Source organism: Balaenoptera ricei, chromosome 2 (assembly GCF_028023285.1).
Source record: "Balaenoptera ricei isolate mBalRic1 chromosome 2, mBalRic1.hap2, whole genome shotgun sequence".
Lineage (NCBI taxonomy): Eukaryota > Metazoa > Chordata > Mammalia > Artiodactyla > Balaenopteridae > Balaenoptera > Balaenoptera ricei.
Window position 1 is genome coordinate 176396239 of NC_082640.1, and position 17078 is coordinate 176413316.

A 17078-nucleotide genomic window follows, 5' to 3' on the forward strand; every position below is an offset into this window, starting at 1 on the left:
ATAAGAGTTCTTTATCCTGGTCACGTGATTGAATGTATTAGGACAACCTCATGGAGAAAGGATAAACTGATGAAAAATGGGCCCATTAGAAACAAAAGTATCACCCTTGAATCTGTCACAGACATAAATAACCCTCTTTGCCAGTATCTCAACTTCCAGTCCGTACCTCCAAATTTTAAAGGCGTCAACCACTGCTAAATTAGACAGGTTTCACTACATAAAGACAGGTGGTCACAAGTGTCGTGGTTTAGTGTTCCTTTTTTCTTTGCTCTCTATTTAAACAGTCATCTAGGTATATGGCTTATTTTTAAAAACAACGTTACTGAAACATAATTAGCAAACCACATAATTCCATTTGATGTGTACAAGTCACTGGGTTTTATTTAGTACATTCAGAGTTTTACAACCATCATCATGATCGGTTTCCGAACATTTTCATCAGCCCCAAAAGAAGCCTCATGCCCATTAGCAGTCACTGTTTCCCTATTATTTCCCTCTCTCCCTGCTTCCTGGCATCACTCATCCACTTTCTGTTTCTATAGATTTGCTTATTCTGGACATTAGATACAAGTCAAATCGTATAATACAGGGTCTTGTGTGACTGGCTTCTTTCCCTTGGCTAAATGCTGGAGCTGTAGCAGTGCTTCATCCTTTATGTGGCCGCATAATATTCCACTACATGGAGAGAGTTAGTGCTACTTTTAAATGTCTTTCACAAACCCACAGTACCACCCCGTGTGGGACACTGGGCCAAGGGAAACAAAGGCAAGGCAGGCAGCCTGTGCCCTCAGAGGAGCTTAGATAACCTCCCAGCCCCCAGGCGTGGTGTAAGGGCAGACCCCTACAAGTGCTGGAAAAGACCCAAGGAAAATGCAAATGCCAACGGACAGAGGAGAGGGGACTTTTGTGTGTAGGAGAGAAGGAAGCTGAGGAAGACAGGGCACTTTCAGATACACCTTGAGGATGGATCAGATGGAGGGAAAGGCACTCCAGGGCACAAGGCACAGCAAGGAGCAAAGGCACAGGAGGCTGAAAAGTCCAGGCGGTCGGGGGAGCAGGGAGAGCAAAGTGGTAGGTGGTGGTGTGGGAGAGGGGAGGCTGGAAGACAGACAGATGGGGAGTGGACCCCACCAGGAGGGGCCAGGAGCATAGACTACAAAGTCGGGGACCTGAAATTAATACTCGGATTCAGTTATAAATCTTTATTTTTCAGACTTGTCCATTATTGACAAATAAAATACAAAAGCAATCAAAAATTATACTATTTTCTAAAAATAGTTTTCCATTTGGGGTTTACGTCCCTCTTCCATAAAATCACTGTAAAGACTTAAGAGGTTCTGACTTCAAATTCCTCAAAGACTCTTTCACTGGCTGCAGAAGCCCCAGTGAACGTGTCACTCCTTAAAAGTCATGGGCAAAAAAACCCTCTTAAAAAGCAAATGCACCTTTCTCAGTGCAGAGATTTAGCCTCCCAAATCTGTGGCTTTTTCAGAGGATCACACAGGACCTGTAGGAGCTGGGGAAGTCGGTAAAGGTGAGCAAGCCATCCTGGGGGAGGCCTGGAGTGCCGCCCGCGTGGCCTGATCGCATCCCCGGGAGGGCCTGCAGCCGCGGGGGGAGCCTCCCTCTGGCCCCAGCTCTTCTGTCTCTGATCAGCACACATTCTAAGGGACGTGTTCACATTCAGAAAAGCGTCGACAGCATTTCAGTAGTAACCAAGGCATACCTTGTTCATGGACAATTTTATTCTGTAAGAAACGGGAAGAAGAAGTTATTGAACCCGAAGTTGGTCAACCCTGAAGAAATGAAGACGAACAGAACCCACCACGGAACATGTATGACAGACCCACCCAACCCAGCAACCCTGGGGATGCATCTATTTTGAATTCGTCCACAGTGAGAGGTAGAAGCCGGCAGAAGCAAAGTGCCCACGTGCAGAAGAGGACAGCAGTGCTACACGTGCCCTTCTGCTTTCAGAAGGACACCGACCCTTCAAATGCCAGGTGCAGGGTTACCTGTCAATCGGATAAGGGTTTTCACAAAGGTTGACCAACACGTACAAATGTCTCAAAGCATACTCGTACTGGAGGAAAACAAACCAAAAAGCACGATCAAACATCATCATTTGATAACACGATCAACTCCTAACATGGGAATATGTAAAGCATCTAGACCAGTGGTTCCTAAGAATTCCCTGGCAGTCCAGTGGTTAGGACTCCGCACTTTCACTGCTGAGGGCCCAGATTCGATCCCTGGTTGGGGAGCTAAGATCCCACAAGCCGCCTGGTGCAGTCAAAACAAAAGAAAAAAAAATTACACCAATGGTTCTTAACCTTTATTGAGTCAGGGATCCCCTCCCACCTTTAGATTATCTGGTGAGATTTATGGACCATCTCCCAGGAAAAACGCACATGTGCAGGGGGTTGGCAGGCTTCCTACGGCACCCTCAAGCCCAGGTAAGGACTCCTGGATGAGAACCCCCTGGCCCTGCTCCCCTCTGTTAGCTCAGACCTCCCCCTGGCAGCCTGGCTTTTAGTTTGGGACACAGTGGTGAGGGAGACAGATGGTAAGTGATTGCCAAACAGATGGCAACTAAGACGGAAATAACTGGGGGTGTTTACCTTGAAAAACACTTCAAGGGAACCTGAGAACTCACAAGAGGAAGAAAGGAGAGATTCACTTTCTGTGATGCCAGCAGGCAAAAATGTTAACACCAGAGGATTAAGTATTTGTTAAATAAATGGGAATTTTAAAAATCATTAAATAAAGAGAATGCTTTGTTAAATAAGTGAAAAATAAAATTGAGAGGCTCTTAATAATGGAGAGCTATCTCTCAAGTGCCCAGCACTCCACCCTCAGAAGTATCTGAGGATGACCATGGTAGGCACGTCACAGCCCAGAGAGGACTTTCTGCAACAATGAAAATGTTCTATAACGTTCTCAGTTCAGTAGCCACTCACCACATGTGGCTCCTGAACACGGGAAATGTGGCTACTGCAGCTAAGGAACTGACTTTTACGTTTGGTTTCATTTTAATCCATTTATTTCTTTATTTTAAATTAATTTTTTTCTATTGGAGTAGAGTTGCTTTACAATGTTGTGCTAGTTTCCGCTGTACAGCAGTGAGTCAGTTACACATACACATATATCCACTCTTTTTCAGATTCTTTTCCCATATAGGTCATTACAGAGTATTGAGTAGAGCTCCCTGCGCTATTTAGTAGGTTCTTTTAGTTACCTATTCTATATATAGTAGTGTGTATATGTCAATCCTTAATCAATTTAAATTCAAGTTTAAGGAGCCACGTGAGGCTAGTGAGTACTGTTATCGAAGAGCGTGGGTCTAAAGCAGGACTTGGCAAACTTTTCTGTCAAGCGCGAGACAATAAATATTTGAGGCTTTGTAGGCTGCATGAACTACTCAACTCTGCTGCAGGGTGAAAGCTATGTGACTGAGTAGAGTGTGGCTGGGTTTAGATAAAACTTTATTTATAAAAACAGGCTGTGGAGGGAAAAACCCTACAGGCTGTGGGCAGGAATGGGCCTGCGGGCCCCAGTTTGCTAACCCCTTCCCTATAAGGAGCCAAGCATCGTGTAAGTACTGACCAGAAAGGAGGCTTTTTAGCTACTTTCCAACCCTGACATTCGACAATCTGCAGAAACTAGGTCCTTTCTTCTCCTCCATGGGCCAGGGCCTGCTTCAACAACAAATCTGGGGAAGAGGTCGGAACAGACCCAGAAGGGAGAAAACCTGCGTGGCTGGTGTAAGGGGCAGGGCGGAGGGGTGGGGTTCGGCAGGGACAGCACAGTGTGAAGAGAAGGAAGTCCCCTTCAAAGGCCAATGGGAAGGGCAGTTGAATGGTCTATGACTGGTAAGCTGTCCCAGCCACTGGGACAGTTCAGAGTGTCTGGGGCCAAGATTTAGGGTCAGTGAATTTGGATGACCTTCCTCCTCTCACATCCCCACCAAAGGCCTCTGAATGAGCCTGTTGCTTCTTCTACAAGGCGGAACCTTCTACAAGGCAATGCACCTGATGCGATTCCCAGTGGACCGTACTAACTCAGGTTTGGGGTTTAAGATGCAGAGGAAGGCCAAGCTAGTTGGCCCACGGAAGGCAGGGTGCAGAGGCCGGCAGCCCCAGGGTCTGGGCTTACCGTGGGGTTGTGCCAGTTGAAGCAGTGCGTGCGGAAGTGGGACACGGCTGTCTGGTAGCAGTCGTGCGCCGTGAGCGGGGCTCTCTGGGACACGAGCCTGTCTACCTCGGCATCGGACCCTGAGATCAAGGCGACGATCTTCCGCACTGACTTCTCAATGACATTTCTGACCTGTGAAGAAACACATCTTTTCCAAATGTATCTTACTTAATATAGTCTCTCCTGGAACCCTGGACCAGTTAGATGCTTCTTTCATAGAGCCTCCACCCCAGTATGTTGAAAGAGATGCCAACAGATGCTTTCTGTGGCCAAAGACGCACACGCGAGGCTTCTGTTACAGCTAGAACCCTTCAGAAATACCTTGCCTTTTAGGGATCTTCGGGCACGATGGAAGCATTTAAATCTGAATACCTGAAGAGCAGGTATGGCCCAGGCTAAGGAAGTGGGGAGGCGGGGGGAGGGCATGTAGAAATTGTGCCCCAAAGTAGACTGTTGTCCCATAAGCGGTGCTATGTGTTCACAGGCACCTTTGTCCATTCTGGAAACCATCAGATGCTTAGACAGAAGGACGCAAAGGGTGGACATCATTTTCTTCCCAGATAATGAAAACCAGCATCATTAAGGAGAAAGCTGTTTCCATATCAACCAAAACTTACAATCGAGTCCCCTGACCCTCCCGTTCCCCAGCCAGGGTTTGTTCCATTCATGCCCGAATGCTCCCTGCCCACTGTGTGCCAGACCAGCGGGTCTCAACATGCGGTCCAGGACCACAGGGGTCCCCCAGGCTTCTTGGGGGCTCCATAATGTCCTCCCTTTCCCAACTGTGTATCTGTGTAAGGTTACATTTTCTTTATAGATTTCAACCAGAACAAAAGAGCCCAACAGTGAATGCAGGCACAGGTACGATGACCCAGCCGTCTTCTAGAACGCCAGGCAGAAAACAGATTTGCAGAAGTGCAGTGATACCACTCTTCTCACCCAAATTGTTTTTATTTTAGAAAATAATTCTTTTTCATAAAAAATATATTAACACAAAATGGGTTTATTATTATCTCTAAGTGAGTTACTATTTTAAAAATCTCAGTGTTCATTTCTAACACAGTAAATATTGATATAACCCACACCAACAAAAGCTCTTTGGGATCAATAATTTTAAGAGTGTAAAGAGGTCCGAGAGCAAAAAAATATGAGAACTGTTGTATTACCCTGTGGTACCAACAACTACAACAAAAACCCCATCCTGGTTAATGTACCACGTGTAGGATTGCTAACTGTCAGGATTATGAGATGTACGACTCTAAGACAGGTCATGTAGATTTTTTTTTTCTTTCCTAGAAAATTGAGGCTGTATCCCAGCACATCAATCCCTGTGCTGTGCTGAGGAGGGAACAGAGTCTGCACAGCTGGCTTTGCTGAACAGACAGTCTTTGCCCAGCATCTCGTGAGGACACACGTGGTGGTTCTAGCCACACAGCTAGAATCTGAAAAGAAATTCGGCCAGTTGCAAACAAACAGATGAACTGCTGAAAACAAACCCAGTCATCGTAAAAGATTGCTCAAGCATTTTAGGAAGAATGTGGGGCTGTGACTATGATTTTCCTAAGGCAGCAGAAATTTTTTGTGGACTGGGTTTTTGTTTTTAAATATGATTAGCTACTAACTCACCAAGCAGCAAAATAAAAATGTCTTGTGAGCAACTAGGTGTAAAAGAAGAAACACCCACATGCCGTGGCTTCTTGGCAGGAGACGGGCTCCCTCTCTTTGATTCCTGCTTCCAAAGAGGTCAAGGCCAGTTTACTGATGAAGGATGAAGCTGGCCTCTGCCCTGCTCACTTGTGTCCATTTTACAGCGAGTGCAAAGCCTGGTTTCCTTTCCCATATACTCCCAGTGTGGCAGGAGGAGGGTGACCCCAGAGCTCTGTCACTTGGCTCCCACCAACACGGATTTATGGTCAGGAGGCAGAGACAGGACTCGCGCACGCTGCCCGGCAAGGCTGGGAGCCGCAGCTTCGCCACCGCTTACCTCCAGCTGCCTGTCGATCTTCTTGACAAGACGCCTGGACTCCTGCAGATCATTGGTGCTCATCAGTTTCCTTTTCATGATGGTGAGGGGCACCTCGGGGCTTGGAGTGAGGTCCAGGTGTTTGACTCGGGGCAGGGAGATGGGAGAACTAGCTTTGTGTTTCAGACCCTGAAACTGCATCAACTTCATGGCAGAGATGGACTGGGGAGGGAGGGGGAGGGAGAGAGAGAGAGAGAGAGAGAGAGTCAGTTTGAGTGGGAGGAGCAGATGTGCCAAACGTCCCTTGGGTCCTGGAGTCCACAGCTCACCCCACGTGGTTTCAGGACCACTGAAGGGTCACAATCGCAGCCTGAAAGCACGCGCTTGGTCCTCAGCAGCGGGCGAGGCAACGCATTTGACCACCTGAAACCCGCCGATGATGGACTTGGAAGCTGCCTGGCATTCTCTGCGGCAGAACCGCTACCCAGTCCCGCCACGCTCGTGCCAGAGTCGCTTCAGCCAGGGGTGACCCTGGGGTGTGCTCACCCCTCCACGCTCACCCGCCTGCCCCTAGCGACCAGCAGAAGGAAGGTGCAGAGCACCTGTCCGGGTCAGCGCTGAGGTCTGGGTCCACTGAGATGGGCAGAGCTAAAGCCACCGAGGGGCGGGGCCGACTTGGCATCAGGGCCTAACAAGCGGGCCCGCCTGCCTGGCTGCATTTGCCTGCAGGGGTCACTGCAGACTGGATCCCGATTAAGAGGGAAAGAAACGCTACCAGCGGTCATGGTCCTAAACCAAGCGACGCTAATCGAAAAGCAGTTCTAAAACAAAAAATAAAATAGGACTTCCCTGGTGGCGCAGGGGTTAAGAACCCGCCTGCCAGTGCAGGGGACATGGGTTCGAGCCCTGGTCTGGGAAGATCCCACATGCCGCGGAGCAACTAAGCCCACGAGCCACAACTACTGAGGCCGCACACCACAACTACTGAAGCCCGTGAGCCTAGAGCCCATGCTCCGCACCAAGGGAAGCCACTGCAATGAGAAGCCCACGCACCGCAACAAAGAGTATCCCCCGCTCGCCGCAACTAGAGAAAGCCCGCGCACAGCAACGAAGACCCAACGCAGCCAAAAATAAATAAAAATAAAATAAATAAAATTTAAAAAAAAATAAAATAAAATATACACACATGTATATAGAAACATAATGCTTAGAAAAGATCCTTCATGCCTCCTCAACCAAGAGCAGACGTGGCTAATGCTGAGGAAATTGTAAAGAGAAGAGAAAGCTCAGGGAAGAAGAGTTGTTGCTGGTACCCTCCCTCCCTCCAATCCCCCGACAAAGCTGGGGCAGTGCCACCTTTGACCCTGCCCCCTCTGAATTACCTTTCCCTGGCCTTCTCTCTGCTCCACCTCCCCACTACCTTCCCTCAAAAGCCTGACCAAGGCCACGACATTCTGAGTGCACTTCCCGTGGCCCGTGAGTGCACTTCTCGTGGCCTGTGACTGCCCTGCTGGCTCCCGGGCCCTCCGGTCCACACTCTGCCCGAGAAGTGCTGAAGGCAATAGCTGGACTGACTGCTCACAAGGTCTTCTACAAGGCCGACGCTCACATCAAAGGAACAGAACTCAGCTGGCAAGCTCTCAGCTGGTGGCAGGCCACCTGGAGGATGATGTCTGGTCGTACAGACTACTGGGAGCCCCCCACAAATCCCCTCCTCTGCACATCCCGAGGGCTAGCCCCAGGGGTGGCACCTAAGGCCCAAGCCTTCAGCAGCCACCTGCTGTGACCTCTGTCCTGACAGCCCTGATGGACTGACCTATTTTACCACCTAGGTCCCTTCTGAACATAGTTGGGGGTGGGGGGGGGGGGGGGGTAGGGGCAGTAAAAGTCTTGAATTTATAGCCAAAGGGTCAAGATAACATCCTGCAACTGCAGGAAGGCTGGACCCCGGAGGATTCAGGGTGTGGGGTTCTACAGGGCAAAGCCACAAAACTCACAGGAGAAGCTTTCGATTCAGTAACCTCTCACTGTGTGTTTCGTGCACGTGATGGACCCCCTGCTTTTTGCTCATCACCTTGTGCGCTAGGGCTTTGACCAAGGAGGAAACGGAGAGGTTTCAGAGACGTCAGGTAGGTTGCCCAAAGTCTCACAACTTTGTGAGTTTGAACCGAAGTCTGATTCCAAAGCCTGGGTGGGATCTCCAGGATGGAGCGGCCATGAGAGGCAGAGCCAGCCCTGCCTCAGCCGTTCCTCACCCGGATGGATCCCGTTTCTCTTCACCGGGAGAGAAACGTCCCCGCTGAGTCAGCCTGAGACTCCAGGCATCATCAGGGGTCCGAGGCTCCCCTACTCACCTTGTTTCCATACTGCATGACGTGGCTGGTGTTGGTGTGGGATTTCACCAGCTGGTACTGCTTGTGGAGGGTCTCTTTGGTCAGATCCTCCTGCCAAAATGAAAACAGTCAAGTCCTTTGACGATCGCAGCTGACAGCTAAGCCTCAGCTGAGCAGCCGGCCCCCAGATGCCTCACCACGTCCGAGTCTTCCATCCAGTTGACGCTATACCAGTCCCCCAGGAACGTGGACCTCGCCTCATCGTAGTAACAGGCATAGGACGACTCCCTGGGGTTGGCAGCAGTAGTTGCATAAACTACGAGGAATTAAAGACACATTTCAGTCGTGTTTTATTCTCGGCTGTCTGCGGATTCCACTTGAAGCTTGAGTTCCTCCTCCTTTCCTAGTGCAATCAAAGCAGGTCACCTGGGGCTTCCCTGGTGGCGCAGTTGTTAAGAATCTGCCTGCCAATGCAGGGGACACGGGCTTGAGCCCTAGTCTGGGAAGATCCCACATGCCGCAGAGCAACTAAGCCCGTGCGCCACAACTATTGAGCCCGCGTGCCACAACTACTGAAGCACGCGTGCCTAGAGCCCGTGCTTCCCAGCAAGAGAAGCCATGACAATGAGAAGCCCACGCACTGCAACGAAGAGTAGCCCCCGCTCGCTACAACTAGAGAAAGCCTGTGCACAGCAACAAAGACCCAACACAGCCAAAAACAAAAACAAATAAATAAATTAATTAAAAAAAAAAAAAAGCAGGTCACCTATGATCAGCTCAGGGGGGGCAGGGAGACCTCCTTGTATCCAGCCCTGTTCACTGAGTTTCAGTAACTCATCTAAAACTAAATGTGGAAAAAGAGAAGCCAGCTGATAGACACTTTCTGCAGCAATGAGGAAGCAGGAGTGCTTATTAGGACATCCAGCTATTTTGGAACAGAGCTAACAGATTTGAGTAACTCTGGAATCTTGAAGGATATGGACCTCATTTCATTTCCACAGAAAGTGAACATTTATTAAAGAAACACTTAGATGGACTGAACATATGAAATAGCTACCATTTTCTACCTAGCTACCATGGGCTCAGAACTATGCTGGACAAATGTCATCGCTTAAAATGTAACTCTCCTAACAGACACTATCTTTATCCCCATTTTACAGATGAGTAAGTCTGAGGGTCCAAGAGGGTAAGTCACCTGCCCAAGATCAGAGAGCCGGCAAGCAACACATCTCAAAGGACAGAGGCTGGTCCAAAGACTGTGATTTTGCTCTTAAGTAGCCCTACTAGAACCTGGCAGAGCACCACAGAGCTCACATCCAGAGCTTACATCCCTTCATCCCCTGACCACTAATCCTGCAGGAGTAGAAGAAGCTCAGAGCTGCCCACAGGTATCCCCCTACTTCCGTGCACTAGGCTGGCCTAGGCCTGGCTTATGTAAGACACTTGGTTCTTCCCATGGGCAGATTCAGAGAATGTCCAATTGCACCATGTAGCAAGGTGCTCACCCAGCCCGGCTCAGAGGCCAGTGCTCCCACCACCTACCATCGATGTTGGGGGGCAGGTGGCTCATCATGGACCCAGACTCGCAGGCTTCAATGTAGAACACCATCTGGGAGGCGAATGAGACAGGTGAACTCACCCCGCCCAGGCACAGACCTCTCGCAAATGCTACTTTGACTTTGCCCACTCTCTTGACCTGTTTCTTAAGAGTCTTTCACTTTTGCTTTTGGGAGATATCTCTGCTGTAAGAAGCAGAGGCTACAGAAGCTGTTGTCACACAAACCAGAAGGACCCAAATTTATGCATGGCTAAGAGAATAAAATGATCTTTTAGCTGAAATAATGCAGAAAAAAATGGAGCCACAGATGATGCTAAGGAAAACTGATCTGCCATCCAACGCAGGGAGCAGTTTCCAAGAGCAAAACACGTTACTAACACATACACGCCTGAGCTACACAGGTTCCATACAGGGTGCAAAAGGGGCCAGAGAGGGCCAAAGGGAAAATAAGAAGGTGGTATTTTCCCCCCCAGCTGCCCCAGATTGGTGACAGCCCTAGAAACAGTAGTCCTCAAAGTGTGGTCCCTAGACCAGGGTCGTCAGCATCACCTGAAAACTCAGAAAGGCAAACCCTCAGGCCTCTCCCCAGAACAACTGAGCCAAATCCCGGGGCTGGGGCCCACACTGTACTTTAACAAGATCGCCGGTGATTCTGATCTAACAGCTAAAGCTGTAGAATCACAAAAAGTTAATCCTGGGAGACCAGAGGTCAAGACTGATTGAAAGGACACCCTTTCCAAAAAAACACAGCCAATCCAGAGTTAGGAGGCCTGTCGAAGAACCACGGGCTTTGCTTCCACTGCCTCCCTCACATTCCTCCCCCAAGGCCACCCCAAGCACTGACATTACCTTTTGGTACCTCTTGTGTTTGTGCATGTAATGGATGGTCTCATTCAGGTCCTTGACGTGAAGCTGAAAGGTAAGAATATGGACATTCAGACCAAACACATCAAGAGAAACCATTTGCTGGATAACCCACTAATCAAGTCTTAATGATGCTTTATAAATTCTTATTTAGAAATCCTGAGAGATAATCGTGGTGAACAGCATTATCCCGGAACACCATCGAGGGCTTTAATCACATAATAAAAAGGGGAAGCAGATGTGCTTCCTCATCACTTTGTCCGGAGCATTCAGGGACTAAGTTCTATGACTGCGTCTAGTGCACTGCACCCAAGTTCAGGGACAGCGACTCATGCTGTGATGTCAGGAGACACGCAGGGAAAACCTGCCGGAAGAGATGCCTCTGGATAGATTTCAAGCTGCTAAATGTGACCCCACCCTCAGCAGCCACCTACGAACCTGCGCTGTAGGATGTTAGAGACACGCATCACAGGTGGCCTGCCAACACTGAGGTTTTGTTTCCCATTCTCCCAGCTTGTTGTTTTTTTTGTTTTTGTTTTTTTTTGGCCGTACCACATGGCTTGTGGGTCCCCTGACCAGGAACTGAACCTGGGCCCTCGGCAGGGACAGTGTGGAGTCCTAACCACTGGACCGCCAGGGAGTTCCCCCCCAGCTTGTCTTTAAAACATTAAGAAGAACTCACATCGTCGTTAGGAAACACCAGTATTCCAGTGGCTCCGTGATCAGTGAAGTAAACGAACACGTGGTCCCGGGGGCCACTGCCAAGAGACACGCAGACAAGCATGAGAGTCCAAGTGGACCACTTCTTATTTCTACTTCCATTTCTCTGAAAAGCCACCCCAGTCAAAAAACTCAGGAGGGGTCCGAGGATTACAGTCTCCCAACCAGGTGGGAGGAGGAGCCCAGAGCCCGACGTGCAGCCCGTTCCCTCCGCTCCCGCTGGGTGCCGTTCTGAACCACGAGGCGTACCCCAGAGCCTGCAGGGTTCACGGCCGGGAGGGGGCTCCGCAGACAGCCCAGGGTGATCTGGACAGCAAGGCCTCTGGCAATAGGGCCTCATCCCGGGCGGCCACGCTGTGCCACCAGACCTCTCCGCAACGAGTAACGGAGCCAGGACACGCCGCCAAGCACGGTCCTGCAGCTCCGACGGCCCCTCCGGGCCCCTCGGCCTGCACACGGCCTGGGACGCCCACCTGCGCCCCCTCACCAGGCTTCCACTCAGAGGGCCCTGCTTCAAGGTTGCAGAGATGCAGTAACTCACTCGGAGGCAATCTGGTTCATCCCGCGCAGATGTCCGTCTCTGCTCTAACTCACACGAGCTACTTGTGCCCAGATCTCCCCTCGGGCATAAGGGAAAAGCACCATTTGCCAAGTACCTGAGACTCTCTGAAGTCATGCTCCTAAGGTCCCTGACATCACGTCAAAATGCTGCATAAAGAGATGCTAAACAAGACATCTGTAACCCACAGCCAACAGGGCAAGCAATGGGATGAGTTTTCTCCCAATACGGAGGTTTGCTCTGAACTTACAGATGTCCTCCTCCCACTGGGCTGACCTGCCATCAGAGCACAGGGTCGGCAGGAGGCGGGGCGGGGGCCCTACAGCCTGACTGGCCACAGAGCCTCACGCCTGTCTTGGTGTGTTCCACTGGTAGTGGAACCGACCAGCACGAGGATCCACAGACAACAAAACGCAGCGGGTTTAAGTGATGGGGAACAGTTCACTGAGACTCACCAGGGACCCTGGATCACAGGGTTAATTCGTTACAGAAATGGGCTGCCAAAAGAAGCCACCAGGTCTGTGCAGCCTGTCAGGGAAAAGGTCCCCACGCTGCCGTCTCTCACAGGTAAATAGTCCGGGAACAAAGGGCAAGGCCTGTTTGAATTCTCAGTTCTGGAGTACCACGTCATTCAGAAAAGTGTGACAGCCATAAAACAGACATTACCTCTTCAAGACCTTTCCAGATCCTTTGCCCTTCACTGCCTCTGCATCACCTCTCAACACAGCAAGGAAATTCTGCGGGGTGACATCCTACAAAGAATTGGGAGTTGAAATCAGATGCAGCTGTCACTCCAAATCAGTGCGTTTGCTGAGTCTGTCGCAGAGGGCCCAGGCCACCGTCCACATACCTCCAAGGCTTAAGGTTTAAGGGCAAACACTTTGCAACCAGGAAAGATCCAGTGTTTCCTGGGCATGTGCATGACCTCGTCTCAAGTATCATCTTGTCTTTGGCAGATGCCAACTCAGCAAGCCTGCCATTTCTTCTTGACCATTATAAAGTTCATGTGGAGAAACCCAAAGATGTCGGTAGGTAGGGACAAAGAACAGAGGAAGAGCACACTGCCTCAGAGAGACAGCAAAGAGGGCGGCAGGAACATCAGTGCCGACCTTTGCAACCAGCTTGCCTCCTAAAGGCCAGTTCCCAAGGACACTCCATGACCTTAAAGGGGATTTTGTAAAATGGATATGCAATCGTTAAAAAATGTAATACAGAAAAGCACAAGGAAAAAAAAACATTAAAAATCCCACCACCTAAATTCCAAATGTTTCCCTACATAACTATAGAGAAACAATTTATAAAAATGGAATCATCTATATGACATGTATGATGTGCCTGATTTAAATGTTCTTGAGTTTAAAAGAGAAAAATAAAACTGAAAGAACTGCTAAACTCCAGACGTTTCCCTGTCACAAGGAATATTACTTTCGACGCCTCTGACATTACGAAAAAGGGACTATGAAATCCATGAGGCTGAAGTCATAATGGTGTTCTTAAAAACGTGTCAACGTACACAGCCTCAATCGACTGGGAAGCAGGTAATGTTCTGGAAGTTATACACTATATTAATGATAAACTATCTTACAAAATTTAGAGATATATTTTGTACTAGGGCTGATGCTGAGAAAATTGATTTTCAGAAAAGGGCACGGATAATCTATAATCAGATCACTGGCAATATCCTAAGAAAATCAGGTATTATGGAAGGAAATCTATTATGAGGCTTAAAGTACAACAAGATTAGAAACTAAAGATCAGTAGACTACAACTAACATTCTTTTTTTTCCCTCTGCTTTCTTTCAAAATTCTCAGAAATTACACCTCAAGCACAAATCTTAATACAAACACGAAACATTAACCAGAAATCAGTCTAATAAGGTTCTGATTCCAGAAGTACAAGAAAGAGGGAAAAATCATCACTGAAATGAAACAGACCCCGCTGGCTCCGACCCAGTGATGCGCCTCACCTCGCCCGTGTAGTCCTTTAGAACCCCCTTGTACACGTCTGAGCCGTTGGGCCTGTTGATCACAATTCCTGGGGTGGGATTGCTGAAAATCAAAGGACACAAGTGAAGCACACAATTTGACGTATCTCTGAAATCTATGTCTTCGTGAATACGCCCCTGTTATGCTTAAAAATACTAAACGACCGTGGTTGTCACAGACATTTCTCATTGCCTCCGAGGTCACCAATGTGTTAGTGATTTTAGCAGCTCGGGGGTCTCGGTGTCCCACAACTCCTGAGTTCCTGGCAGGAGCAGCGAAGGACTGAGCTCTGCAAACCGAGGACAGGGACCCAGGCCCCCGTGTGCCTGGCTTCCTGCTGGACACCAGATTGCATCTTGGGGGCAAGATGTCATCAAGAGATCTCTCAGAGCAAAACTACTTTCAGAAAAAGACAGACCAGAAAACAAGGCTTTAATACAAGAGCTTAGGCTTTAAAGCTGAGGATGGATTATGAGCTGTTACGTGATCACAGTACAGGGCCATAGTCTGGGAACCAAGGAGCTGGGAGACTGGATAGGGTTAGGGTTAGTACCCATACAAGGAGCTGGGAGACTAGAACGGGTTAGATGTTCTAATGTATTCTAAGATACAACTGAGCCTTCTGTGTACAGGGCCTCTGAGGTGTCCCTGCTCAGAGCTTAGGAACAAGCACCACAGAACCCACTGATGAGTCAGTTCCCCAAGCTGAGAGGGAATTCATGTTTTAAATCCTTCCAAAGCCCCAGCCCAAGGACCTTCACCACCATTTCCTATGTCCCTGCCATTGCTGGGTCCCACCAAGATATGGTGAAAGCTCTAGATGAAGCAGCCATGTGGAATTTCATCCGGGAGCCTGTTTATATTCTAATGTTAGGCCGCTGATCTAAGCATTCCTGAGGGTCTGTGTGCATTTTTTAAAATGCCCTGAAGTTCCTCACCATCAAGTTCAAAGCACTCCCTACTCACTCTTCAGAGTTAGCGATGTCATCATACATCATCACGATGATCTGCTCATCAGGAATCCCATTTCGGTGAACAATCTGGTAGGCGTGGCACGCATCGGCCTGGGAGAAGTAGTTTTGTCAAGTGTTAGATTTTTCCCGGAAGGAAGCCAATTTTGGAGTTCTAATGAGCAACATGTTCTTTCTCATGGAAGATGTGCTGTGAACCGCTCCCTACCGGTCAGGTATTTAAATTATTTTAAAACACACTCATTTATCTTTTTCAATTCAATTTTTAAAAATCCACCCACCCCATGAAACTTTCATTCATCAGGCAGTTAGTGTATATGTGGATTACACACACACACACACACCACCACCACCACCACCATCACATCTACAGGCAACAAGCGCCTTTGAAAGTCCTGAATAAGTTATTTTCATTTTCCACACCATAGAAAAGTCTCCTGAAAGCACTGATTTAGGTCTGAAGAACAGAATGACTTAGAATGATGAACCAGCAGATTAAAAGCTTAGCGGCTAGTTCTGTATCACACAGGATTCTTCTGGTTCCAGTAACTTTAACTGCCATAGTTGCTGTTCAGAGAACTGAGTGAAAACTCAAAAGTTCAGCTCAGGAATTGAAATGAGGGATGTGTTCTTTAGTTTAAAAAATAACAAGGGTTGGGACTTCCCTGGTGGCACAGTGGTTAAGAATCCGCCTGCCAACGCAGGGGACACGGGTTCGAGCCCTGCTCCGGGAGGATTCCCATATGCCACGGAGCAACTAAGCCCGTGCACCACAACTACTGAGCCTGCGCTCCAGAGCGAGCCACAACTACTGACGCCCGCATGCCACAACTACTGAAGCCTGCGCACCTAGAGCCCGTGCTCCACAACAAGAGAAGCCACCGCAGTGAGAAGCCTGTGCACCGCAATGAAGAGTAGCCCCTGCTCGCCGCAACTAGAGAAAGCCCGTGTGCAGCAACGAAGACCCAACACAGCCAAAAATTAATTAATTAATTAATTTAAAAAAATAAATAACAACAAGGGTGACCATATTAAGGGTAAAAGAAAAACTTTTCTAATGTGATTCCTTCTCCATAAAAGGGTGAAGACATTCTTTGCTTCCTTTTTCAGATGACACATACTACACTCCATGACATGGAAATCATTTGAGAACAGAAGGGAAAAATGTTACCTAACTCTCTGCTTTTATTTAACTATGTCTTTCCTAGGACAAAGCATAAAAGAAACAGTTTACCCAGCTACTTGCCTCTCTAAGGAAGAGGGCTTTAGGAACTGCACCTCCACAGATCATATCCTACACAGCCCTTAGCACGTCAATTAAAATAAAGCTTGCCCGACATGGATGGACCTAGAGACTGTCATACAGAGTGAAGTAAGTCAGAAAGAGAAAACCAAACATCATATAATATCGCTCATATGTGGAATCTAGAAAAATGGTACAGGTGAATTTATATGCAAAGCAGAAATAGAGACACAGATGTAGAGAACAAACTTATGGATACCAAGGGGGGAAGAAGGGGTAGGATGAATTGGGAGATTGGGATTGACATATATACACTACTATGTATAAAATAGATAACTAATAAGAAACTACTATATAGCACAGGGAACTCCACTCAATGCTCTGTGGTGGCCTAAATGGGAAGCAAACCCAAAAAAGAGGGGGTATATGTATATGTATAACTGATTCACTTTGCTGTACAGCAGAAACACAACATTGTAAAGCAACTATACTCCAATAAAAAGTAATAAAAAAATAAAATAAAGCTCACCCACCACCAAACCCAGCATTCTGCCTGTAGATGCCCCACACAAATGGACTTGACAGCAAAAAATGGGTGCTCAAAATACAGCTGCTAAATGTTGAGTGGGTGAGTCTAAGACCTGGCATTCAAGAGCTGTTAGATGAACAGATGACTGAATAAATATG

The 17078-nt window shown here is 48.3% G+C and overlaps 1 protein-coding gene across 1 annotated transcript in view; it reads right to left on the bottom strand.

The window, feature by feature from the left end:
• Positions 1-354: 354 nt before the first annotated feature.
• LGMN (legumain) overlaps positions 355-17078 on the bottom strand; it is a 37414-nt gene continuing 20690 nt past the window's right edge. Inside the window, exons 3-14 of the mRNA XM_059914858.1 lie at positions 15144-15241; positions 14159-14240; positions 12858-12943; positions 11595-11670; positions 10898-10960; positions 10033-10099; positions 8688-8806; positions 8512-8601; positions 6179-6379; positions 4156-4326; positions 2016-2083; positions 355-1748 (exon numbers count right to left, since the gene is read on the bottom strand). Coding sequence (XP_059770841.1) covers positions 1706-1748; positions 2016-2083; positions 4156-4326; positions 6179-6379; positions 8512-8601; positions 8688-8806; positions 10033-10099; positions 10898-10960; positions 11595-11670; positions 12858-12943; positions 14159-14240; positions 15144-15241 — 1164 coding nt within the window. The 3' untranslated portion in view covers positions 355-1705. The remainder of the gene's footprint in view (positions 1749-2015; positions 2084-4155; positions 4327-6178; positions 6380-8511; positions 8602-8687; positions 8807-10032; positions 10100-10897; positions 10961-11594; positions 11671-12857; positions 12944-14158; positions 14241-15143; positions 15242-17078) is intronic.